Source organism: Sciurus vulgaris, assembly GCF_902686455.1.
Source record: "Sciurus vulgaris genome assembly, chromosome: 1".
In the NCBI taxonomy this organism is placed as follows: Eukaryota; Metazoa; Chordata; class Mammalia; order Rodentia; family Sciuridae; genus Sciurus; species Sciurus vulgaris.
The window spans coordinates 81,043,087-81,070,584 of record NC_136461.1 but is presented as its reverse complement, the minus strand read 5'-3'; the positions used below and the strand labels follow the sequence as shown (position 1 = coordinate 81,070,584).

The 27,498-nt window shown below is 34.3% G+C and overlaps 1 protein-coding gene across 6 annotated transcripts in view; it reads right to left on the bottom strand.

Moving 5' to 3' along the window:
* Positions 1-373: 373 nt before the first annotated feature.
* CCDC18 (coiled-coil domain containing 18) overlaps positions 374-27,498 on the bottom strand; it is a 138,160-nt gene continuing 111,035 nt past the window's right edge. For 4 of the 6 annotated variants that reach the window (XM_079144533.1, XM_079144532.1, XM_079144531.1 and 1 more), the window contains 7 exons: positions 26,748-26,864; positions 25,486-25,629; positions 23,518-23,721; positions 19,545-19,682; positions 16,393-16,593; positions 12,179-12,649; positions 374-3,614 (listed from right to left, as the gene is read on the bottom strand). In XM_079144533.1, the coding sequence (XP_079000659.1) occupies positions 3,600-3,614; positions 12,179-12,649; positions 16,393-16,593; positions 19,545-19,682; positions 23,518-23,721; positions 25,486-25,629; positions 26,748-26,864 (1,290 nt within the window). In that variant the 3' untranslated portion in view covers positions 374-3,599. The remainder of the gene's footprint in view (positions 3,615-12,178; positions 12,650-16,392; positions 16,594-19,544; positions 19,683-23,517; positions 23,722-25,485; positions 25,630-26,747; positions 26,865-27,498) is intronic. The other 2 variants (XR_013764582.1, XM_079144534.1) reach the window with 2 other exon arrangements.

Genomic DNA, 27,498 nt, shown 5'->3' with positions numbered 1-27,498 from the left:
TGTCTGCTTTTAAGATATTCTTTTTATTTTTGGTTTGCAGGATTTTCATTACTATATGCCTAGGATTTTCTTTTTATTTATCCTACTTATGGTTCACGGAACTCAGATCTACTGGTTATAATTTTTTCACCATATTTTCAGCCATAACTCTAAAACATTTTGTTTTTCTTTCCTATCTTTTCATCTTATCCCACAAGTCTTAGATGCTCTTTTCACATCTATTCAGTCATTTTCCCTTTGTTCTTCAGAAGAGAGATTTTCTATTAAACTGTCTTCCACTGGCTTTTATATCATCTCCAAACTTCAAGCCCATACTAGAGATTTTATAATTTGAGATATCATACTTTTTTGGTTACAGAATTTTCATTTGATTATTTTATAGTTTCTATTTGTCTGCAAAGACTACTCTCCATTTGCTCATTCAGTATGCCCATTTTTTTTTCTTGCACCTCTCAAAAATATTTACAGTAGTTACATTATGTTATTGGCTAATTCTAACATCTGAGGGTTGATTTCTATTGACTGTTTTTTCTTTAGGTTATGGGTAATATTTTTCCTGTGTTAGGTAAATATTTATTGCATCCTGGAATTAGACTGACACATAATAGTGATTCTGAATTTTTAAAAATTATTACTTTGCCTTCCTTTAAATGGTACTGAGCCAAATTATGGCAGATCCTCTTAGTCCTTTCAGGTTTGGGTTTATCCTTCAATAGGGTGAATCTATTTTGGTTTTGATTTAGTTCAATGGTGTGACCTTAACTCAATGGCTTGAGTTTATTTCTAAAATTTGGCATTTATGATGTTTCAACTGCATGTTGAGGTACTCAGCAAGTACCCTCTTCTATGGCTGGGCCAGAACTTCAACATTTTCCATAGCTATGCAATTTCTGGTAATTTCCTTTCTACTCAGCTATATAGTGGCCAGTCTTGCAAATTTTTCCCCCATTTTATGTTGGGGTTGCTCTTTGCAAAGGAGTTGAGGGAAACCCTCAGTCTTTGACTCCCCTTTCTGAAAAGAGTCCTTATCTCTGGTATCCTGCCTCAAAAATTCTAGCCACTGTAGCAACACTGAACTTTGATATATGCCTACTTAGCTCAGCATGATATTAATAGTTTTAAGGGGGAAGTCTAGGCAAATAATGGGGCTAACTGTAACTATTTCCTTTCTTTCAAGGATTATATTCTTGTGCTTCCTGTAATCCAATGCATGGAAAGAGTTTCTGCATATTTTGTCTAGTTTTTTAATTATGTAGGAGATGAGGGCAAGACTACTACCAATCATTTCATCGTGATTAGAAACCTAAGTTTATCTTTCCAAAGTCTATATTCTTAAACAATTTGTAAATTACCTCTGTACCGGGAATCTATGTTGGAGAAAAACATAAATGAAAATAATTATTAATAATGTAGAAAAACATTAACAAGGTTTAGGCAGTGAGAGAACTGAAAGTATAAGAAATTGTTAAATAATAAATGGGAATACTGAAATATAAGATTTCAGAGATGAAGTACATGAAAACAAGACCCTGACATAGCCACAGGTATAAATGGCTGAACCAGAGTAGTTTCTCTACACGTTGCAGAAAGGGAAAAGAGTGATCTGATAGCCATCATTATGATCTTTGATGGCAAGAATAAGTGAAAAATGATACAAAATAAGAAAACCAACTAAACAAAAATGGAAATAAAAAAGCAGGAAAAGTAAATTCTGAGGAAAAATTCATTTAAATTTTTCTTTTAAAAAAAATATCTATAGGGATTTAAGGGTATAGTGCAGTGTTAGAACACAAGCTTAGCATGCACAAGGACATGGGTTCAACCCCCAGTACCACTGCCCAACCCTCTAAGGACAAAAACAAAACAATTACAACTATAGGACATACAGGGAATTGTTGGGTTAACAACAAAAAGTAAGATCTGTTTTAAGGCAAAGATGGAGATACAGATCTGGGAGTTATTACCATAAAGATTCTTACTGAAGCAACAGAAGTGGATGAGATTATCTAGAAAGGGCATATACCCTAAGAAGAAAGGTACAGGCAGAAATCTAAGGCATCCCAATATTTTAAAGGCAGGAAGACAAAGATACTGAGATACTGAGAATGAATGTTCAGAGAAGTAAAAGGCAAATATATTTGGTTCAAATCTTAGATGCTATGAGATATATGACCATGAGAAGATAAATCTTTCTGTATCTGTTTTTTCTTCTACAAAAATATGGTGATGAATTTAAAAGTGGTGATAAATAAGAGAGGCAACTATCAAGTGGAATGTGAAAAGGATCAAATAAGAGTATGCAATATAGAGAGGCAGAATTTTTTTGATTGGTAGGTAGTACATTTTGTTTTGTTTTGCTTTTCTGCTTGTTTACTTTAGGCCAGGAAAGGATTTAAACATGTTTATATGAATGGAAGGTGCCAAAGGAATGGGGCTAAAGTATATGAAAGAAGTCAGAGAAAGAAGCTAAAGGTAAATAGGCCTTTGGAGATAAGATGGAAGAAAAAAATCTGAACGTACAATATCTTCCAAGAATTCCAACTCAGATTGGAAATTACAATTTATAAAGGTATCAGATATACGTTGTAACTCTATTAATTAATGCTGAGCAGTCCTGGAATAAGACCTAACAAGGCACAGGGCAGAAAGGGAAATAAAAAGTGCTAGCTGAGAAAACTGAATCAGCAACTTGACTTTTAGGATCAACCCACTAGTAAATAGTTGCAAAAAGATAAAACTTTATTCTATTTCTGACAAATAATTACAATTTTTAAATTAGTTTTGTTCAAATAGTTCTATCAATATCCTAATGGTTACAAATGTTTAATTCTTAGAAATTATTAATCCCATACAACTTTTTAAGGATACATTTATATTCATTTACAAATTCAGTATCTGGTATAAAGACATCAAGACTCTTGAGAGACTTTTAAATATGAAGGCTTAAACATGTCTTACTTGTGTTGCACTATTTTTATTTTACCATAGAACTAATCATGTATAAATAAAGTCACTAACTCAAAGTTCATCTCTTGATACTTAAACTAGTTTCTTTAGAACATATAACTTCTATCATTATGTTAAGTAATTCTACCTATAAAACAAAAATAATAATCTATTTCATAGGGTTGTAATGAGGATTAAATGAGTTTAAATGTGAAGCACCTAGATTAATTCCTGATAAACAGTAAACATTCAACGAGTTACCCATTATTATATAATTATGAACCTGTCACAGAATGACTTCTAAATTCATACTACTAACTTTAAAAATTAAGTATTACTAGAAAAATAGCAAATAATATGGTAGTATGATTAAAAATGTAAGTATTTACATTATTCATATTTTAACAATGATCTTTTCATAAAAAACAAAGACAAGGAAAATAGTAAGTTTAAACCAAAAACAATAAATGAATGAATTTTATCTAAAAATGTAATTAAGTTTTAAAAGAAAGGGCTTTCTTTAAAAAATTAAAATATAAAATTTATTCAAAAGCAATAAATAACAGCTTCTATGCAATATGAGCTACATATAATAAGTAAACACAGCACAGTACCAACAATTCCATTTTTTTCATCATGACATCTTCTTTTAATTACAAATTTTCTCCCTAGAGTAATGCAAAAAAAAAAAAAAAAAGATTAAAATGTGAAATACATTGATTTAGCACTAAAAGTACACTATCATAATTAGAAACAACTTAAAGCAAGAATGGGAAATATTTAATCAACTGAAAAATATGAATCAGAAAAAGTCAATAAGGGACTACATGGATACAGAAAGCAAGTAATTCTGGAGGAGTAGGTGGAGCTCAGGTTAAACTAAACTGATTTAAAAACTCAAAACAAGGGATATAAAAATAACAGATGTAGACATCAGTGTCCTCTTATAGTTCAAGGTCACATGAAAAAGAAAAGAAAACCTTAAGCATAAAAAGAAAAACACATAAGACATGTTTGTACACGCAACAAAGAGAAGTTGAAGAGAGAGGAAAAGGAGATTTTAAAAATACAGGTCAAAACTTCTTGTCATATCTTAGACTTTACCTGGGCTATGAATTTGAAATACTATCATGTATCTAGGTATTTCCCTATATTTCTGCTCCATCTCATTTTTTCCCTATAGTTGATTTTTTCATTTCTAACTTTTTATATATACCATATTTTGTAAATTATGTACAATCCCTTTTTGGAATAAAATTAATATAAATAACACTTTTATAAATTCCTAATAAACATTTACTGTTCTAATCTCAAACATTAGAATAGTTCTTAACATGAAGTCTCTGAGCTCTCTAAAATTGTGTTCAAAATTGTGTAACTTTTTATGTTCTGAACTTCTGTCAGAGTTAGAATCTCTGTTACAGTCTTAGCTATATGTTAGACTCTGTGTTATAGTCTTTATTGTGAATAGAATTGCCAAGATAGAAGATCCAAGATGGCAGACTAGAGGGAGGCTGCCTTCCTTGTCGCTCCTTAACTCAGGTCTCAAGCAGAGGATATCTGTTTCTCGGTGAGGCAGTTTTTGCTGCTTATCGATCCCCTGCTCTTTACCCCATTTGTCTGCTGTGATGACCTGCAGTCTGCCAGCATATTGACGCCTTTTTTGAGAGCAGATTGCTCACTGTCAGGCGTCTATCATCCGCCATTTGCCTGCCTCTTGCCTATCCATCGCCTGCCTTACCCCTATCCATCACCCAACGCTCGAGGTTCACCTCCCGATTGTACGACAGCTGACAGCAGACTGACCGCGGACCGCCAGGGGAGAACCAGCTGCCTGCTGCTGGCTGGAAGTTCACTGTCACAGTACCTGCAGGTTTGATTACACGTGGCTGCCGCCATTTTGAGACAACAGCCAGGCCCCGTAGGACCCCTGGCCAGACTGACTGAGCCCCATCTCCAGGATCCCTCAGCCCGACCAATCACTCCCTGCCTCTGGGACCCTCACATCGACTGACTGCTCCCTGCCACCAGGACCCCCAGACCAACTGACTGCACCCTATCACCGGGACCCCAGACCGACTGATTACAACCGGCCTCGAGGATCCCGCAACCACACCAAACACACCAGACCTCCAGGACCCCTGTCTGACCAACTGCACCCCGCCTCCAGGACCTCCAGCTGACCACGTCCACACACTGAGCTGCAGCTCCCCATTTGCCAATACATTTGGAAGCCAGAGCAGCCAACTTGGAAAATCCTGGAAGACGTAGCTCCCATCTTTAGGTGGGACAAATCCCATCCTGAGACACCTGCTGGAGACTTGAAGCTCACTGTCAGGTACCTCTCATGCATCAGGCTACTGAAGACTGGGAGGTTTCATTACTATATGACTGTTATACTGTAGATTTCTTTTTTCTCCTTATTGAAAAAGTTTAAGTTTTTATTTCTTTACTTTTCTTGCTCTCTCTTCCTTTTGTTTACCTGTTCCCTCAGAGTCTCTTTCTCCCTTTTTTGCATGCTAACATCCGATTTCTTTTGATTACACTCTCACCCTTTCTATTATCTAGAACTTCTGTATAATCTTTTCTTATTCCATTAACAGCCACACACTACATCCCTCTGCATCCTCTTTGTCCTCCATTAGAAACTGCAGACCTTATTGCAAATCTGTTTGTTTTACTGAAGATAATATTTGAACTCATTCTGTTTACTATGACAATTTTGTTATTGTCCTCATAGGGGCTATTTGGTCTAGGATTGCATAGTGTCTGAATTTGGCACTGCTAATATTGATCTCCCCTATAGGGGGAAATCTGCATTACCCCAGATCTGCACTGCTAGAGGGGAAGATACATGAACAACATGAAAAAACAGGGGAAGAAGATGATCCAAACAAATCTAGATTCTGTATTAATAGAATCCAATGACACTATGTTAGAAGAAATGTCAGAAAAGGACTTCAGATTATACATGATTAAGATGATTCGCGAAGCAAAGGATGAGATGAGAGAGCAAATGCAGGCAATGAATGATAATACCAATAAGCTGAAAGAGCACCTGCAGGAAGCAAAAGATCATTTCAACAAAGAGAGATTCTCAAAAAAAAAAAAAAAAAACCAAATGGAAATCCTTGAAATGAAGGAAACAATAAACCAAATAAAAAACTCAATGGAAAGCATCAAAGCATCACCAAAAGACTAGATTACTTGGAAGACAGAACCTCAGACAATGAAGACAAAATATTTAATCTTGAAAATAAAGTTGCCCAAACAGAGAAGATGGTAAGAAATCATGAACAGAATCTCCAAGAAATATGGGACATCATGAAAAGACCAAATTAAAAAATTATTAGGATTGAGGAAGGCACAGAGATACAATCCAAAGGAATGAACAACCTATTCAATGAAATAATATCAGAAAATTTCCCAAACCTTAAGAATAAAATGGAAAATCAAATACAAGAGGCTTACAGAACACCAAATGCACAAAATCACAACAGATCCACACCAAGGCACATTATAATGAAAAAGGGAACAAAATATAGAATTTTGAAGGCCGTGAGAGAAAAGCATCAGATTATATAGAGGGGGAAACCAATACGGATAGCAGCAGACTTCTCAACCCAGACTCTAAAAGCTAGAAGGGCCTGGAACAACATATTTCAAGCTCTAAAAGAACATGGTTGCCTAGCAAGAATCCTATACCCAGCAAAACTAACCTTCAGATTTGAAGATGAAATAAAATCCTTCCATGATAAACAAAAGTTAAAAGAATTTACAAATAGAAAACCTGTGCTACAGAATGTTCTCAACAAAATATTCCATGAGGAGGAAATGAAAAACAAAAATGGAGGTCAGCAAAGGGAGGAACTACCTTAGAGAAAAAACACTCAATGGAGAAACCAAGCCAACTTAAAAACCAAAAATAAGCCAAATGACTGGGAATACAAATCATTTCTCAATAATAACCCTGAACATTAATGGCCTAAACTCATCAATCAAAAGACATAGACTGGCAGAATGGATTAAAAAGAAAGCCCCCCCCCCCCCCACCAACAATATGCTGCCTGCAAGAGACTCATCTCATAGAAAAAGACATCCATAGACTAAAGGTGAAAGGATGGGAAAAAACCTACCATGGACTTAGTAAAAAGCAGGGGTTTCCATCCTTATATCAGATAAAGTGGACTTCAAGCCAAAGTTAGTCAGAAGGGATAAAGAAGGACATTTCATACTGCTTAATGATACCACAAATCAGGAAGACATAATGATAGTAAATATTTATGCTCCAAACAATGGTGCATCCCTGTACATCAAACAAATCCTTCTCAATTTCAGGAATCACATAGACCACAACACAATAATTCTGGGCAACTTTAACGCACCACTGTCACCACTAGATAGATCTTCCATACAAAAACCAACCAAAGAAACCATAGAACTCAATAACACAATCAATAACCTAGACTTAATAGACATATATAGAATATTCCATCCATCAACGAGCGGATTCACTTTCTTCTCAGCAGCACATGGAACCTTCTCAAAAACAGACCATATGTTATGCCACAAAGCAGCCCTAAGGAAATGCAAAAAAATAAAGATACTGCCTTGTGTTCTAGCAGATCATAATGGACTGAGAGTAGAAATCAATGACAAAATAAAAAAGGGAAATTACTCCAACACTTGGAGACTAAATAATATGCTACTGAATGAAACATGGATAACAGACAACATCAGGGAGGAGATTAAAAAATTCTTAGAGGTCAATGAGAATGATGATACAACATATCAAAATCTCTGGGACACTATGAAAGTGGTACTAAGAGGAAAATTCATTGCATGGAGCACATTCCAGAAAAGAATGAAAAGTCAACAACTAAATGACCTAACATTACAGCTCAAACAAAGCCCTAGAAAAAGAAGAACAGAATAATAGCAAAAGTAGTAGAAGACAGGAAATAATTAAAATCAGAGTTCAAATCAATGAAATTGAAGTGAAAGAAACAATTCAAAAAACTGACAAAACAAAAAGTTGGTTCTTTGAAAAAGTAAACAAAATAGACAAACCCTTAGCCACACTAACAAAGATAAGGAGAGAGAAGACTCAAATTACTAAAATTCATGATGAAAAAGGAAATATCACGACAGACACCACTTAGATACAGAACATAATGAGAAGCTACTTTGAAAATCTGTATTCCAACAAAATAGAAAGTACCGAAGACATTGACAAATTTCTAGAGACATATGCTCCTCCTAAACTGAACCAGGAGGACATACACAATTTAAACAGATCAATATCAAGCAATCAAGTAGAAGAAGCAATTAAAAACCTACCATCCAAGAAAAGCCCAGGACCAGAGGGATTCTCAGCTGAGTTCTACAAGACCTTCAAAGAAGAACTCATTCCAATACTTCTCAAAGTATTCCAGGAAATAGAAAAGGAGGGTACCCTACCAAACTCATTCTATGAAGCTAATATCACCCTCATACCCAAACCAGGCAAAGACACATCAAGGAAAGAAAATATTAGACCAATATCCTTGATGAATATAGATACAAAGATCCTTAACAAAATATTGGCAAACCGTATCCAAAAACATATTAAGAAAATCATGCACCACGATCAACTGGGGTTCATCCCTGGAATGCAAGGATGATTTAATATCCATAAATCAATAAATACAATCCATCATGTCAACAGACTTAAGGATAAGAATCATATGGTTCAACTGACACAGAAAAAGCGTTCGACAAAATACAACACCCCTTCATGATCAAAACGCTAGAAAAAATAGGGATAGCAGGAACACACCTGAACATTGTAAAGGCTATTTATGCTAAGCCCATGGCCAACATCATTCTTAATGGAGAAAAACTGAAACCATTCCCTTTAAAAACGGGAACAAGACAGGGATGTCCTCTTTCACCACTTCTATTCAACATTGTCCTCAAAACTCTAGCCAGAGCAATTAGGCAGACTAAAGAAATTGAAGCAATACGAATAGGAAAAGAGGAACTTAAGCTGTCACTATTTGCGGATGACATGATTCTATATATAGAGGATCCAAAAACCTCCTCCAGAAAACTTCTAGACCTCATCAATGAATTCAGCAAAATAGCAGGCTATAAAATCAACACGCATAAATCTAATGCATTTTTAAATGCAAGTGATGAAACATTTGAAAGGGAAATGAGGAAAACAACTCCATATGCAATAGCCTCAAAAAAAATAAAATACTTGGGAATCAATCTAACCAAAGAGGTAAAATATCTCTACAATGAAAACTAGAAAACATTGAAGAAAGAAATTGAGGAAGACCTTAGAAGATGGAAAGATCTTCCATGTTCTTGGATAGGAAGAATTAATATTGTCAAAATGGCCATACTACCTAAAGTGCTATACAAATTCAATGCAATTCCAATTAAAATCCCAATGACGTACCTTACAGAAATAGAGCAAGCAATTATGAAATTCATCTGGAAGAATAAGAAACCCAGAATAGCTAAAGCAATCCTTAGCAGGAAGAGTGAAACAGGGGGTATCGCAATACCAGATCTTCAACTCTACTACAAAGCAATAGTAACAAAAACGGCATGGTATTGGTACCAAAATAGAAAGGTAGATCAATGGTACAGAATAGAGGACCCAGACACAAACCCAAAGAAATACAATTTTCTCATACTAGACAAAGGGGCCAAAAATATGCAATGGAGAAAAGATAGCCTCTTCAACAAATGGTGCTGGGAGAATTGGAAATCCATATGCAACAGAATGAAACTAAACCCATATCTCTCACCATGCATGAAACTAAACTCAAAATGGATTAAGGACCTCGGAATCAGACCAGAGACCCTGCAGATTATAGAAGAAAAAGTAGGTCCAAATCTTCACCTTGTTGGTCTAGGATCAGACTTCCTTAACAGGACTCCCATAGCACAAGAAATAAAAGCTAGAATCAACCACTGGGATAGATTCAAACTAAAAAGCTTTCTCTCAGCAAAGGAAACTATCAGCAATGCGAAGAAAGAGCCTACAGAGTGGGAGAATATCTTTGCCAATCATACTTCAGATAGAGCACTAATCTCCAGAATCTATAAAGAACTCAAAAAACTCTACTCCAAGAATTCAAATAATCCAGTCGACAAATGGGCTAAGGAAATGAATAGACACTTCACAGAAGAAGATCTACAAGCAATCAACAAACATATGGAAAAATGTTCAACATCTCTAGTAATAAGAGAAATGCAAATCAAAACCACCCTAAGATTCCATCTCACCCCAATTAGAATGGCGATTATCAAGAATACGAGCAACAACAGGTGTTGGCGAGGATGTGGGGAGAAAGGTACACTCATAGATTGCTGTTGGGGCTGCAAATTAGTGCAGCCACTCTGGAAAGCAGTGTGGAGATTCCTTAGAAAACTTGGAATGGACCCTCCATTTGACCCAGCTATCCCACTCCTTGGCCTATACCCAAAGGACTTCAAATCAGCATACTACAGAGATACAGCCACATCAATGTTCATAGCTGCTCAATTCATAATAGCCAGACTGTGGAACCAACCTAGATGTCCTTCAATTGATGAATGGATAAAGAAACTGTGGTATATATATACAATGGAATATTACTCAGCCATAAAGAATGATAAAATTATGGCATTTGCAGGCAAATGGATGAAATTGGAGAATATCATGCTAAGTGAGATAAGCCAATCTCAAAAAGCCAAAGGACGAATGATATCGCTAATAAGTGGAGGATGACACATAATGGGGGGGAGGGAAGGGTTAGTGTTAGGGTTAGAGTTAGGGTTAGGGAGGGGGGCAAGTATGGAGGAAGGAAGTACTGTATAGAGGGTAAAGAGGGGTGGGAGGGGTGGGGGGAAGGGAAAAAATAACAGAATGAATCAAACAACATTACTCTTATGTAAATTTAGGATTACACAAATGGTATGCCTTTACGCCATGTACAAACAGAGAAACAACATGTATCCCATTTGTTTACAATAAAAAAAAAAAAACTCCAAAAAAAAAAAAAAAAAATCTAAAGATGTGGGTTAAATGAGGAAACAGCAGCAAAATAGGCAAGAATATTAAAGGCTTGAAAGTACATGCTTGCTGGGGATGTAACTCTGGTAGAGCACTTGTCTAGTGTGCAAGCCCTAAGTTCAATACTCAACACTACCAAAAAAAAAAAAAAAGAGAGGAAAAAAAAAAGTATTTGTGGAATTTCCCCCAAAATGGAAGAGTTTACATTTCTCTCTCTCTCTCCCTCTCTCTCTCCCTCTCTCTCTCTCTCTCTCCCTCTCTCTCTCTCTCTCTCTCTCTCTCTCTCTCTCTCTCTCTCTCTCTCTCTCTCTCTCTCTCAGGGCCTTGTGCTTGCAAGGCAAGCACTCTACCAGCTGAGCTATCTCCCCAGCCCTCCCCAGCCCTTTTTAAAATTTTATTTAGAGACAGGGTTTCACTAAGTTGCTTAGTGCATCTCTTTTGCTGAGGCTGGCTTTGAACTCACAATCCTCCTGCCTCAGACTCCTGAGTTGCTGGGATTATGTATATATTTTATACTCTATGTATAAAATTTAATACCTTCCTTTTAAAAATATTATTTTTTTCCTAGACACTTTTAAGTTGCTTTTTTGTGGATTTTTTAAGTCTTCTGAATTTTTTCATTTCCTTTTGTCTATCCCAAAAGAAAAGTATCTTTTCTCTATTCCTTTCCAGCACTTATGTTATATGACTATTATTGACTAAGACAAACATATACAAGATTTTCATGACATGGTATGCTTCATTTAAATACTGGCTGAAGGAATATAAAATAAAACTCCATATACATACACACATACGTACAGGTTGAGTATTCTCATCTGAAAATCTGAAATATGAAATGCTCCAAATATTGACAATTTTTGAGTACCAACATGACATCTCAGGTGGAAAATTCCCCACCATGAAGGTTTGTTTTATATACAAATTACTATTTTATAAAATTGCTTTTAGGATCAGGATATATGAAGCATAAGTAAATTTAGCATTTAGACAAGTTTCATCCTCAAGGTGTCTGTTATGTATGTGTAAATATTCCAAAACCTAAAGAAGTCAAAAGCACTTCTGGACTCAAACATTTTGGATAAGGATACTCAATCTATATATGAATTTTCTTCCAAATAATAAAATAATATTTACCAGAGACAAATTATTACAACTTATAATGTATGAAACACATACCTGAGTTAAACCAGCACCAGTTTGCATAGAAGATTTTTTTAATAGTCTCACTTCTTTGTTTATGTATCTTAGCATTCCACTAAGAGTACTGAAGTCATTACTCTCAGAACTATCATCATCTACATTATATGTGTGAGGTTTAAATGAGTCTGACTGCGTATATGTCAGTTCCTTATGGCTATCTTCTAATGTTGAAGGCTGTTCTAATTGCATTTTCTTTAAGTCCTGTAGTAATTCTTCAGAAAGATCTTCATTACCGTGAGTTTTGAAACTAAGATCACTGGCACTAATAGAGCGACGCAGTTTCCTGCACTTGAAAAGAGATGTGCGAGAATGTTTAGCAATAAACTTCGGATCCTGACCATCAGGCATAATTTCTGAGAGAGGTTTAAAGGAAGCTGGTAGAAACTTGATGTCTTCTGCTTTTTCATGTCCAGACACTCTGGCTTGTAATCTGGTTAATTCTGATTCCTGCAGAAAAATGATACACAGTACATAGAAGGTGCTCAGAATATTTCTGTTAAATGAATGAACTACCTAGAAAATCAGACTCTTAGAGGTCGTCTATGTCAACCTTTATCTCAGGACAGGAAGTATCTTTATGGCAACTCTTGAAAAATTTCCAAGTGTTGTTTAAACCCTCTACTATTTAAGATAGCTTCATTTTGAGACAAATACATATATTCATTTGAACTATGTCTAAAGTAGTCAATGGAATTCCATGAAAACTAGGTTTTCTTTATAGATTTATTTTAGTGTTAATGACAATTGTAATTTCTATTCAAGAATAAAAAGCTTACGCCTAAAAATGTCTCTGCAAATATATAGAGACACATGATACACATAAAAAGACTCCCTTCAGAATTTCTAAAAGGAAATAAATAGATACCAACTATTCTGCTTTCTTAAATTAGAATTATTGTGAGAAAAAAATAGAGGTTCATAATCTTTAATAAATCAATCTTTATTAAATAAACATTATATCTGTGTTATTTCCCATGTCTTTCATTGGGTACTCTGTTGTACTGGGACACTGAGAATGAGACATACACTGAAAAATCAAAAAGCCTTAAAAAAAAAAAAAGGGGTATTCTAACTTTATTTATTTATTTTTAATTTTTACAGACTGCATTTTGATTCATTGTATGTGTTGGGGTACAACTTTTTATTTCTATGGTTATACAATATTCTAACTTTAAAAGTTAAATAAAATATAAAAATTAGGGCTGGGGATGTGGCTCAGTGGTTGAGTATCCCTGAGTTTAATCCCCAGTACCGCCTCAAAATGAAAAAATAACAGTAGCTTCCTGTTTAAATGAATTTCCTTTTCTTATAGTATATTTAAGACATATATTTCTAAATTAGTCACTTTTAATCTGATAGTTTCCATTTTTAAGTTTAGTGTCTAAAAATACTGTGCCTATAACTGAAACTGTCATAACCACAGTGTACATAATAAAATGAAACTTTAACCTGCACATTCCAGTTTTTCAGGACTTTGTACTATTTTATTTAGGTAAACCCCATTTATAAGTGACTAGAAAGAGTGACAAGTTTTTGTTTTGGTGGCAGGGTCTTGCTGTGTAGACCAATTTAGCTTTGAACTCAAAGTCCTCCTGCCTCCAAGGGATTATAGGAATGTGTCATAGTGCCCTGCTTTCAAGAATTTTTTTTTGTAGTAAACCTTAAGTTCACATTTTTGGCTACAATTAATAAAGTAGTCATAGAGTTGACATATGATTGTACACAGCTGGAGTAAGGGTATATTTTCCTGATATGTATTATCTTTCTATAATTGAGAAACATTTCTTGGATACATAGGATAACATAACTTTTTAATAAAAGATAGTATATATACTAAATATGCTAAAAATAATTCGCCTTTCCTTTTTCTTTTCTCTTTCCAACTACCAGGGTGTTCTACCACTGAGCTACATCCCCAGCACTTTTTATTTATTTATTTATTTTTATTTGGAGACAGGGTTTCACTAAGTTGCCAAGGCTGGCCTTGAACCTATAATCCTATTGCCTCGGCCTTCCAAATTGCTAGGATTACAGGTGTGTGCCACCACATCTGGTTAACCTTTTTCTTAAAGACTCAAAGAAGGTCACTGCGAGAACATTATTGTAGTGTGCCATCACTGTTTTAGCTTTGCCCTTGCTCCAACTGCTCTCAAATACTAGCATATATGCTGTCAATGGAACTGTTTCCTATTATTTACAGCTACTTTTAGTTGTTACAGTTACACCTATTTCAATACTTCTATCAGACTTTTTTCTTTCTCTTTTATCTTCCTAACTCCTCTTCAGTTTAGACTTTAAAGCCTATTGAAGTTGACTTTGAGAGCTGTATCAAACAACAAGGGAATTCTATTTTCTGGCTAATCACAGTACATATTCTATGATCTCTCTATATCTATGGTCCATTTAAAAATGCTACTACTGGTCCAGCATGGTGGCACATCCTGATAATCCCAGCAATTTGTGAGGCTGAGTCAGGAGGATCACAAGTTCCAGGCCCTGAGTAACTTGGCAAGACTATCTCAAAAAAGAAAAAAAAAAAAAAAAAAAGGGCTAGGGATATAGCTCAATGACAGAGCACATGCCTAGCATGTGAAATGCCCTGGGTTCAATCCCCAGTATCTCATAAAACACATACAAAGCTACTGAACACAGTCAATATTTTTGCAATTTCCTAAGCAGATGAATTTTAAAATCTTGTGAATGATTAATATCTGTAGTTTAATTACATTTGTCTCATTGGTAATATTTAGCAAGTAAGCAGAGGTAATTACTGTATTAAGGGACTACAATACAGAACCTTTTAATTTTTAAAGACTGATTTTTCACAATGAAGTGTTCTAATTTGTATGTTATGCATCTCCAGAACACTAGAAGTTTTAGTGCTTTAATAAAAAGTATTAATAGAATGTTCAGCCTAAACATATTTTTGTTTGGTTTTGTTTTGGTGCTGGGGACTGAACTAGGGCCTTACACATGCTAAGCACATACTCTGCTACTTGGTTCTATCCCAAAACCCTAAACATAATTTTAAATTATGTCTACACAGTTATCATCTAGTACTATAAATATCAACTATATGACAAAATCAATTTAAGTGCTCAGGTTAGTATAGAATTAGAAAGGTTTCTAAGGTATTATTTGGTTTAGTTTTTTCCTTTTCTATAACTTCCATTTTGCTATAAAATCATTTGTTATTTGTTCTTTTTTTTTTTTTTTTTAAGGACTTCATTAATACCTTACTCAATTTTGAACCAGTGTTAACTTCTGTGTGGAGGGGTACCAGGGATTAAATTCAACAACTGAGCCACATCCCCAGTCCTATTTTTGTATTTTATTTAGAGACAGCGTCTCACTGAGTTGCTTAGCACCTTGCTTTTGCTGAGGATGACTTTGAACTTGAGATCCTCCTCCTCAGTCTCCCAAGCCGCTGGGATTACAAAGCATGCACCACTGAGCCTGGGAACTTTTTAAATCTCTTTGCATTTTATTGATATAAATTTGAAATTCCAGCAGGGCGTGGTAGCACATGCCTGTAATCCCAGCAATTCAGGAGGCTGAGACAGAAGGATCACAAGTTCAAGTTCAACCTCAGCAACTTGGTGAGGCCCTCGGTAACTTAGTGGGATCCTGCCTCAAAATAAAAAATAAAAACAAAGGGCTGGTGATGTAGTGCAGTGGTAAAGGACCTCTGGGTTCAATCTCCAGTACAAAAAAAAAAAAAAAAAAAAAGGAAAGAAGAGAAAAAAAAAAATCAAATTCCAGAGAAAACTTTCAAGATCAACAAAGTAAATAAATAGTAACTGGCTACTTTAAAAATGATGTTTATATTTAAATATTTAAATCCACTAAAAAAAAGTTCTAAGTATAATTTTGGACTTCTACTTTTTGAATTTTAAAGACATTTTACTGGTTTTGAAAACTGCTTCTACTTTCTTAGTGGAAAACCCTCAAACATAATTGTTATTTGTTAGATGGGTTTATATTTGATTACACAAATTATTTCTTTTGTGGTAACATGACATACATCATATTAATAATATCCCCAATTCATCTTCTAAATACATGCTTTTTATTCAAACAGGTCAATCAATAATTGGCCATAAAGTCCTTTACAAACTATAAGAACAGGAAAAACAGGTTATAAATTTACTATTTCATAGGTATGTTTCATTACTTAGATGTTTACTTACTTTAATAAGTAATGCTTCATTTGCAGCTTCAATTACTTCATTTCTATCTTGAACTTGTTGATGTAAATTGCTCACAGTGTCTTGAGCTTCTTCTAATTCCAGTTTTGCCTTCTCTAATTGTTCATTTAGCTGCTGAACAGAAGTCTTTTGAGAGTCAGCAGATATCTTCCACTTTGTATGGTTCTCCTGATGAGAAATCATCTACAAAACCCCAAAATTGTAAAAATAAAGAGAATGAAAATACAGAGTTGGTTTCAACAAGTCTAATACTTTGCTACTACCACTTATATTTTCTTAAAATAAATTCTGTTTAAAGATACAAACATTTGATTTCTCAACAAATAAAATACTAGTGGAAAAAAGGGAGAGAAGGAACACATAGTCTTTCATTTACTTAACAGTTAATCATATGCAATGAACTCTGGATTCTGATCTGAACAAATAAACTATAAAGCCTTTTTTTTTTTTTTAGGTAACTCTAAATTTGAAAATTTATTGGTAATTTTCTCTAGTGTTAAAAAGGTCTTTATTATAATTAATTGTGTAGTTATACAAACCAAACTTATTTATATTTTGATCTTTGCATGTTTTATTATCATGTGTCCTTTTTTTATTAGATCTTTATGGTTTTACATAGTTGGGTTCATCCAGACAAACTCAGACACACATGTAAATTGATTTCCGTTCTTGATCACCCCTTTTCTTTCCTGTCCTCCCCACTCTCTTTTCTCTTTCTTCTAGACTTCCTTTCATTCATCTATTAATTTGCATTTGATTGGCTCTTTATGTAATCGTATCCTTCCCTCCCCCTTTCCTTTATTTCACTCTAGCTTCTGCATATGGGAGAGAACATTAAACTTTTTTGTTTCTGAGTTTGGTTAATTTCACTTAGCATGGTATTCTCCATTTTCATCCAGTTACTGGCAAATACCATGATTTTATTCTTTTTAATGGCTGAGAATTCCACAGTGTGTGTGTGTGTGTGTGTGTGTGTGTATCATAATTTCTTGATCCATTCATCTACTAATGGAATCTGGATTGATTTCATAATTTAGCTATTGTGAATTATGCTAACTATAAACTCTGATGTGACTGTGTCATTGAAGTATGCTGATTTCAGATCTTTTGGGAGAATACCCAGGAATGGGATACCTGGGTCATATGGTGATTCCACCCCTAGATTTTTGAGGAATCTCCAAACTGCTTTCCAGAGTGGTTGAACTAGTGTGCAGTCCCACCAACGATGTACAATTGTTCTTTCTCCCCACAACTTTGCCAGCATTTATTGTTGTTTGTATTCTTGATCATTGCCATTCTGACTGGAGTAAGATGGCTATAAGAGCATTTTTGAGATAACTGGGGAAATTTGAACAATGACCAGAGAGTTGATGATCTTAAGGAATTACTCTTAATTTTTAGGCATGCAAATACTATTGTAGATTAGGGTTTTACAAAACAGACCTTATCTCTTAGAGATAATTTTTTAAGGTTTCCAGATGAAATTATATCTGGAATTTTCATCGAATCTTTGAATAATGGGAGGAAGGAAGGAAGGGAAATGAGTGATGTTAAAGATATGTTGACCACACTTCCTTGTATGCTTAGAAGCATTTGGTTTTATGCCTGGTGTCCTAGTGTAATTATTAATAGTATTCCTTATCATTCCCCAAAGTACTCCCTTTTAGATCATAGCAAGTAGGCAGCATATGATGGATTAAATAAAATTGGTCACAAGTTGATAACTGCTGAAGTTGAATAATAAACATAGGGGGATTTACACTATTTATACTATCCTATTTTTGAATATCTCTAAAATTCCCACAATGAAAGGTCAAAACAACCTCATTTTCATCTCAAAAAACCAGGAGTTTTGTGATTATTAAGTGACTTTTTTGACAATTCTGATGCCTGCATAAAAGAAGAATACTGTTAAAAATTAAGATCTTTTTTTTTATAATTATTACCTTAATACTGCATCCTCTCAGTTTTATATTCAAATAACACACATTTTAAAAATAAATCTTTGTTGGACTGGGGCTATTGCTTAGTGGTATACAGCCTGCCTAACATGTGTGAGGCCCTAATACAAACATATCTTCAACCCTTATTTTATTGAAAAAATGCTTTATTAGGATCAAGTTCAATAAGAAATTTTTTAGATCATATACAAAGATTTTGGGGAATATTTTCAAATATAGTTTTTAAAAGATGAAAAATACTGTTCTAATCAATAATACTGCCTTTTGTGTAAGGCTCATGATATACTGATAGATTATAAATGTCCTAGTATTGCCTCTCAGAACAAATGTTGGAAATTACAAAGCAGTACAGACTGACATCACATGAAACTATTTATATCAGTTATTAAATATTTCCAAATAGTTTTCTGCAAGTTCTATTTTATAATTCATGATAATGATGAGCCCGGCTCTGGAACAGCTTTACTATATTGAGTCATTTAATCCTCACCAAAGTTCTATGAGATAGATACCATTATATCCCCTTTAGACAGAAAGGTTAAGTAATTTGTCCAAGGTAATACAGGTGCTTAGTGATGAGCAAAGACAGGACACAGGCTGCCTGACTCAGGAACTCAAGCTCTTAATCTTACAGTATATTAGTTCACTGTATATGAAGTTAAAATTGTGTGCTTAACTATCAGGAATAAAGACTACAGCTAGGCACAGAGGCACACACCAGTAATCCCAGCAGTTGGGGAGGCTAAAGCAGGAAGATTGCAAGTCCAAAGCCAGCCTCAGTAATTTAGTGAGGCCCTAACAACTTAGTGAGACCCTGTCTCAAAATAAAAATTAAAAAGGGCTGGGAATGTGACTCAGTAGTTAAGAGCCCCTAGTCCAAAAAAAAAAAAAAAAAAAAAAAAAAAAAAAAAAAAAAAAAAAACTTACAATATATTATTCTATATTGAACACTTAAGAGCTAGATGGACTCATACTTTTCTTTTAGTTGCAGCTGGACACAATACCTTTATTTTTATTTATTTATTTTTATGTGGTGCTGAGAATCGAACCCAGTGCTTCACACATACTAGGCAAGTGCTCTACCACAATCCCAGCCCTTAACTCATACTTTTGTACAGATAGGTTAACCCACTTTAGTAGGAGTTACCAAAGCAAATTAAAAATTTTCTTTACCTCCAGATGATAAGCTTCTTTGAGGGATTCTACTTCTGCTGACAATTTCTTGATTTCTGCTTGCATTCTTGCTTCTAAATGAGCTTCACGTACTTGAGAAGCTCCCAATTCTTCAGCTAAGTGAATTTCATGTGCTTCCTTAAAAATGACATATTGAGTAAAGATTATATAACTTGTTTATTTGGTTAGTATAGCTAAACTAATCCAGTGCATTAATGGAAGCAGTTTAATCTTTATACAACACATTTCAAAGTTAACTAATTAAATGGTACACTTTAAAACAGACTTTAGGAAAGTATTAGTATATCGTTTGCTACCATACTATAAGTTCACTAACCAATGCTTTTTGTAAAAGCAAACTAGTAACCACAGCATGCTGAACTTTGACTTTGACAGATAACAGTGTCTTCTTAGGCATGACTCTGAATTTTTGCTCACTAGATGCATTATTTGCTTAACAAGATAAGTTGTGTTTTTTAAAAAATAAGTTTTTAGTTGTAGATGGACATAATACCTTTATTTGTATTTATTTATTTTTATGTGGTTCTGAGGATCAAACCCAGTGCCTCATATATGCGAGGTGAGTGCTCTACCACTGAGCCACAACCCCAGCCCATGAGTTGTGTTTTTATCCAAACCTATTTAATGCTATTTTATATTACCTGTGCTTGTTATTTTAATTAAGTAATTTTATTATATACAGTAGTGTCTCATTAAGTGAATTAGGTTTTTGCTTTTGATGATTTTGCTTTTTGTGGTTTCAGTAATCTGCAGGCAAGCCCAGTTAAGAAATATTAAATGGAAAGTTAAATAAATAAACAATTTAAGACAGGCATGGTGGCCCACATCTGTAATCCCAGCAACCCAGGAGGCTAAGGCAGGAATATCCCAAGAAGGAGGCTAGCCTCAGCAACAACTCAACACTCAACAACTCAGCAAGACTCTGTGTCAAAATAAAGATGTAGTTCAATGGTAAAATGTCCCATGGTAGAAAGAAAGAAAGAGAAAAGGAAGAGAAGGAAGGAAAGAAGGAAGGAGGGAGGGAAGGTAGGTTGGTAGCCAGGCGTGGTGACACAAGCCTATAATTTCATGAGCTTGGAAGGCTGGAGCAGGAAGATCACTGGTTCAGAGTGAGTCTGAGCAACTTAGCAAGACTATAAGCAACCTATTGAGACCCTGTCTCAAGAAAAAGGTGTGGGGGGCGGTGGGCTGGGGATGTGGCTCAGTGGTTAAATGCCCTTGGGTTCAATTCCTAGGAAGAAAGGAAGGAAGGAAGGAGTGAGTGAGTATATATTCATAAGATTTAAAACCAACATACTACATGATGCAGTCACATCAATGTTTAGAGGAGCACAATTCAGAATAGCCAAGCTATGGAACAAACCTAGGTGCTCTTCAACAGATGAATAGAGAAAATATAGTATAAATACATAATAGAGTATTAACTATTAGAGTATGTCATTTTAAAGAATGACAGTATGGCATTTGCCAGTAAATGGACAGAATTGGAGACTATCATTCTAAGTGACATAAGCCAGTCCCCAAAAATCAGAGATTGAAGTTTTCTATGCTATGTAGAAGCTAATCCAAAATGAGGGGTGGAGGGTAAAAAAAATAAAAGAAAGATCAGTGGAATACATGAAGGGGAATGAGGGAAGGGAGGAGGTATAGGATAAGGAAAGATAGTGGAATGAATCTGACCTAACTTTCCTATGTACATATAAGAATATATCACAGTGAATCTCACCATCATGCATATCCACAAGATGCTAAAAAAAAATCTATAAATGAATAACAGAAAGATCAGTGGAGGGAAGGGAACAGAGGGAGGGAGGAGAGAAGGGAAAAAGGAAGTACTAGGGACTGAACTGGAACAAATTATATTCCACGCTTTTATAATTATGTCAAAATAAATCCTAATGTTATGTATAACTAAAAATAACAACAAAACAAAACAAAACTAAACTAAACTAAGGTTTGGCCCATACCAAAAGATAAACATGACTCCACCTTCACTTAAAACATTAAAAAGTATTTGAGGGGCTGGTGTTGTGGCTCAGTGGTAGAGTGCTTGCCTAGCATGTGTGAGGCACTGGGTTCGATTCTCAGTATCACATATAAATAAATGAATAAAATAAAGGTCTATCAACATGTAAAATAAAATTTCAAAAAGAAAGTATTTGAATGACTTCTTTAAAAGCCCTCTATTCTCCCTGTTGGGGAGAATCACAGTTTTTAGGACAGGAGTCCCCTGTGTTTCTCCTTTGCTAGCAAAGTAATAAAACTTTTTTCCCACTGGGTGCAATGGCGCACACCTGTAATCCCAGCGGGTCAGGAGGTTGAGGTAGGAGTATCATGAGTTCAAAGCCAGCTTTAGCAACTTAGTGAGGCTCTAAGCAACTTGAAAAGTCCCTGTCTCTAAATAAAATATTAAAAATGGCTGGGGATATGGCTCAGTGGTTGAATGCCTTGGTTTCAATCCCTGGACCAAAAAAACCTTTTTCCCTTTTTCTCAAAAAAAAAAAAAAAAAAAAAATCAAAATTTTAATATATATGCTTATAAATATTAACATACATGTACATATGTTTATTTATTTATTTAGTATGACTAGGGATTGAACTCAGGGGTCTTTTACCACTGAACTACACCTTCGATCCTCTTTTATTTATTTTTGAGACAGGATCTCACTAAGTAGCCCAGGTTAACCTTGTACTTGCAGTCCTCCTACTTTAGTCTCCCAAGCAGCTTGGATTATAGGTGTGTGCCACTGTGCCCAGCATTAAAAACACTATTTTAATAATTCCACTTAATTCACCTTTTAAGTGAGCTTATCTTACTAAATAAATCTTATACTTCAATATGGACAGGAATGAGATAAAAGTAGACAGCTTCCCTTTTCCTAACAGACCTCCAAATACCTGATATATCGTCAATAAAAATTTCCTATATATTCTTTATTAGTTTAATCATTTAGAAATGTGAATTACAGCATAGTTAGGTTTTATCAAAATTAAAGGTTAAAGTATTTTAAGTTGATATCTATGCCAAATTAAATTTTTAGAATATCAACACACATTTGCCTAAAGTCTAAGTAATTAACACAAGTAAATCGATCTAAATACTTTTTAAGACAAATTGTTAGCCTCATACCAAATACTGAGAAAACATAAAAGCACTTTACCTCCTCAAGGGTTCTGAACTGCAGGTTTTCCAATAGTCACAAATTTAGACAGTGTTCATATATAAAAGTGGCTACAAATGTAAAAACTTTTACTCAAAAAAGATTTGCTTTTTTCTTCAAATAATAGCTCATACCCTCTTGAAAGTCTAAAAGGGCTTTATAACTCAACTTATCAAGAAATTATTAGTTTGGTCCAAACAGTTTTGAAGGACTTCTTAGTTAATTACAAAGTTATCTAAGTACAATACAGATAACTTTTTTTTCTTCTCTTAAAAAGGTGGTAAGTTGGCAGGGATGTGGTGGTTTGTGTCTGTAATCTCAGTGACTGTGGAGGCTGAGGCAGAGAGAAAGCAAGTTCGAGGCCAGCCTCAGCAATCTAGTAAGGCCCTAAGCAATTTAATGAGACTCTGCCTCCAAATAAAAATAAACAGGGCTCAGGATGTGACTCAGAGGTAAAGCACCCCTGGGCCCAATCCCTGATACCAAAATAAATAAATAAATGAGTGGTAAATCATACAAAACATAAAATTGACCATCTTAACCACTTTTAAGTGTATAATTTAGTGGTATTAAGTACATCCATACTGTTTTATTTTGTTTGCAGTACTGGTGTTTGAACTCAAGGACTCATGCATGCTAGGCGAGTGTTCTAGCACTAAGTCACATTCTTTGTACATTCACATTTTTGTGCAACACGGTTCATTTTTTACAAGAACTATAAAATATAGTTCAAAGTGTTAAAAATTTTAAAGATCTTTCAGTAATATGAAATTATTTAGAATAGGAATTACTTTCTCTTTAGAGAGTTGCTTTACGTCTTCCAGCTCACTGGAGAGTCTTTCTATTTCTCTCTGTGCTTGGACTTGTTGACGACGAGCCTCCACCAATTCTGTATGAGAGTTCTGCATCTGCTCCTGGGTCAGCCTCAATTCTTGCCCCAAATCTATGGTCTCCTTGTACTGAGTAGCAATATACTGTTCCTGCTCTTTCATAACCTGAAAAGCACAAGATTATTTGTAGGTTTCAAAATGAAATATAGTTATAATGTACTTCTTATTCTGGTTTCTTTTTTAGTAAGTGAAATTTCTCCCTCAATTAAATCCCTATAAAATTTAACATACAATGAGTATTACCCACTATGGAACTAATATTCAGAAAAAAAAACTTTTTAATAAGAAAATGACAAAAGTATAGTAATAAGTCTGAAGCTCTTAGTGATTTGTTTTGCATCATTTAGATACAAGCTTTATAATCCTTTACTATTATGAATATAACATTTATGAAAGAATATATATTATACTACAAAGAGAAAAAAGTCAATATTTAATTATTCACATAAAAATGAAGAACACATTTGCATGGATAATTAAAATTCACCATTAATAGACATAGCTGGGTTAAGATTACGATTTTACTCTCTGTGACAATAAAACTTGTCATTGGGGCTATTACTCCCTCTGAAATATTTTTACATGATTCAATTAAATCCTGAGTAAAGTAAGCTGAGCATCTCTACTATGAAAATCCAAAATCTAGAATATTCTGAAAATGAAAAACTTTCTGCACTAACATGGCACCACAAGTGAAAAATTCCATGCCATGAAACTGTTTCAGGTACAAAATTATTGAAAATATTATATAAAATTATCTTCAGGCTATGTGTATGAGGCACTAAGATGTCCCATATATATATGTAAATAGTCTGAAATCTGAAGAAATTCAAAATCCAAAACACTTCTGGTCCCAATTTTTTTAGATAAGGGATACTCAACCTGTATTGCTTCTAAGAGGAGAAAAGAAAAAGAAAAAAAAGAAGAAAATTAGTCAGTTCTAGTTCACCCATGTGAGACAAGTTACACAGTATGTAATGACACCTGACTTCAAGGAATAAGAGGGCAAGAAACCAGTAGAGATCACTAGGGCCTTCATGTTTGGAAAGACACAGGTTACAAATTAATAAAAATGTTATATAAGTATTTTTAGCCATTGCTGGTTAGAGGATCAGAAATGATAGAGCTAGTAATCATAGGAGTAGTAATAATTTCCCCCCTCCCTACTTGGGGCTAAAGTTACTCTCAGAGACCCTGCTTGATTTTATACATGTAATTAATTCAACAAATACTTATTCTCACTTATTATGATATGTACAGTTCTAGGTATTAGGATACAGGAGTGAATAAAGGAGTCAAAGTAGCTACCCTTATGGAATTTATATTCTACAGAGAGACAATCTAATACAATAAAGAGCTATATCTGAAATTTTAACGGTTGAGTATTTAAAAACAAGAAAAAGTTAGACATTATAAACAAATAAGCTTTTTAAAAAGGCAAGCGAGATAAATGGGCTCACCAATCAACATACATGCAAACTGATGACATGAGGTCATCAAACTTCATTTGGTAACAATATATCTGGCTTTAATAATGTACAATTATCATTTGTTTATCCACTCTCCGCATGGAGTTCCTCAAACAAAAAAAGACTGTCTCTTACTAATATCTGTATCTTCAAGTCTATTACACTATAGATTGCATGAGAGATAACATGTATAGGAAAGGTAGAGGATAAAAAGATAAATAAGACATTGTAAATCATCATAATATTTTAAAAAGTTAAAGAAACTTAAGCCATCTTGTACAAATATGTAACCTAAAAATACAGCACAGTTTCTATATATTAAAATTTAATAGTTTAAAACAAAGATTCAGTTCACTCTTTTGAGGATACTTTTTCCTTAGATGGAAAATAATTTGCTTACACTTTCCATTTCTTTTATCCTTTGATGTGTTCTTTCATTTTCCTTTTTCAGTTGACTTATCTCTTGTTCATTTTGTAGCATTACAAACTCTTTATCTCGAAGCTGTTCTTTGGCATTTTGCAATTTTTCATTTAAATTTTCTATCTTAATTTTAAACAGATGAGCATCATTAATGTAATTAAGGAAACAGAACAATGATAGCTATGTTCTGAATAATTCAAACTTTAAATACGCATATCTAAAACATCAAAAGCAAAGTAAAAAATATTTTCTTAAAATAATCATCATTTGGAAATAAACATGAATTTTTGGGCTTAATAAGATGCTTATGTGTACATTTTAAATATACTAAAAAGATAAAAGTTTCGATCATAATTTGTATAAGAAAAGAAAGGTACATTAAAACAAATGTTACATGACCTTACACATAATTTTATAGGTAATATACGCATGAGATTAAAAATATACAGAAAAAGTTGTGGTGATGCACACCTATAATCCCAGTGACTTGGGAGGCTGAGGTAGAAGGATTAAAAGTTTGAGATCAGCCTCAGCAACTCAGCAAGACTCTGTCTCAAAATTTAAAAAAATAAAAAGAACCGGATGTAGCTCCGTGGTAAAGTGACCATGGTTTCAAATCTCAGTACACCCAAATCAAACTCCCAAGAAGGGAAAACAGTCTCCTTCCCACTATGTTCTTCCTCAGAAGCAACCAGTTTCCAGAATTACTTACAAATTCTTCCATAAATATCTTATTCATATTCAGATACATTATAAAAAGTATATGGACACACTGATATAAGGAAAATTATATTCAAAATTACATAAAAAGAAGAAAAAAATAAAAATTTCATGTGGATCTATAGTTCCAGCTACTCGGGAGGTTGAAGCAGGAAGATTACTTAAGCCTAAGAAGTTCCAGGTCAGACTACCAACATAGTGAGCCTTGATCTCAAAAAAAAAAAAAAAAAAAAAAAAGCTGTTATTATGTGAATGGGTGCTTACAGTTTTAGAGTGTTCTGTTTTCTGCAGCACTGAGGATTGAACTCAGGTCTGTGTGCATGTTAGCAAGTACTCTACCACTGAGCTACATCTGTAGTCCCTTTTAGTCTTTATTTTGAAACAGGTTCTCACTAAGTTGCCTTATCTGACCTCAAATTTGACATCCTCCTGTCTCAGTTTCCCCAGTAGCTGGGATTACTACTTAGCTAGCCTGAAATAATTTTTAAACAATTTAGGATGTGTAATCTTAAAACAATTACCTGCTTGTTGCAATCTTTAAGTTCCAATTCTGATTTCTGCAGATTACCCTCTAATTTTATTATTTTTTGTTCCATTTCTCCTCTGTGCTCTCGAATAGTCATATCCAAATGTGTAACCTAAAAAACAGAAGGAATATTAAACTGTTGTTCAATTTTAGTCTGATGTGAAACTCTGTATGCTTAGATTGTACTTTGGAATTGTTTATAGTGGACATAACTGAAACAGAAACTCACCTCAAACATTATCTTTTTAAATAGGAAAAATAATAATTATTTACTAATACTGGGGCCTGAGCCCCACATATATAATGGTTTTTTGTTTGTTTGTTTTTTTGGTACTGGGGACTGAACTCAGGGGCACTTGACCATTGAGCCACATCCCCAAGTGCTATTTTGAATTTTTTTTAGAGACAGGGTCTCACTAAGTTGCTTAGCAGCTTGCTTTTGCTGAGGCTGGCTCTGAACTCTCGATCCTCCTGTCTCAGTTTACTAAACCACTGGGATTACAGGCATGGGTCACCACGCCCAACTTATGATTGTTCATAAATAACAAATCAAATGATTCAGACTTCATTTTATGCTGGATTAAAAACGGCTAAATAATGCCTTCCAAATATTTTTGTTCCTCTAACACTTAATTGAGAAAATAACATTTCATCAAATTCTCTTCTAATATAGAATAAGATATCAAAAGACTCAGATACTAAGCTAACCCTTATTCTCAAAAACCGCTTGCTACAAACATCAAGAT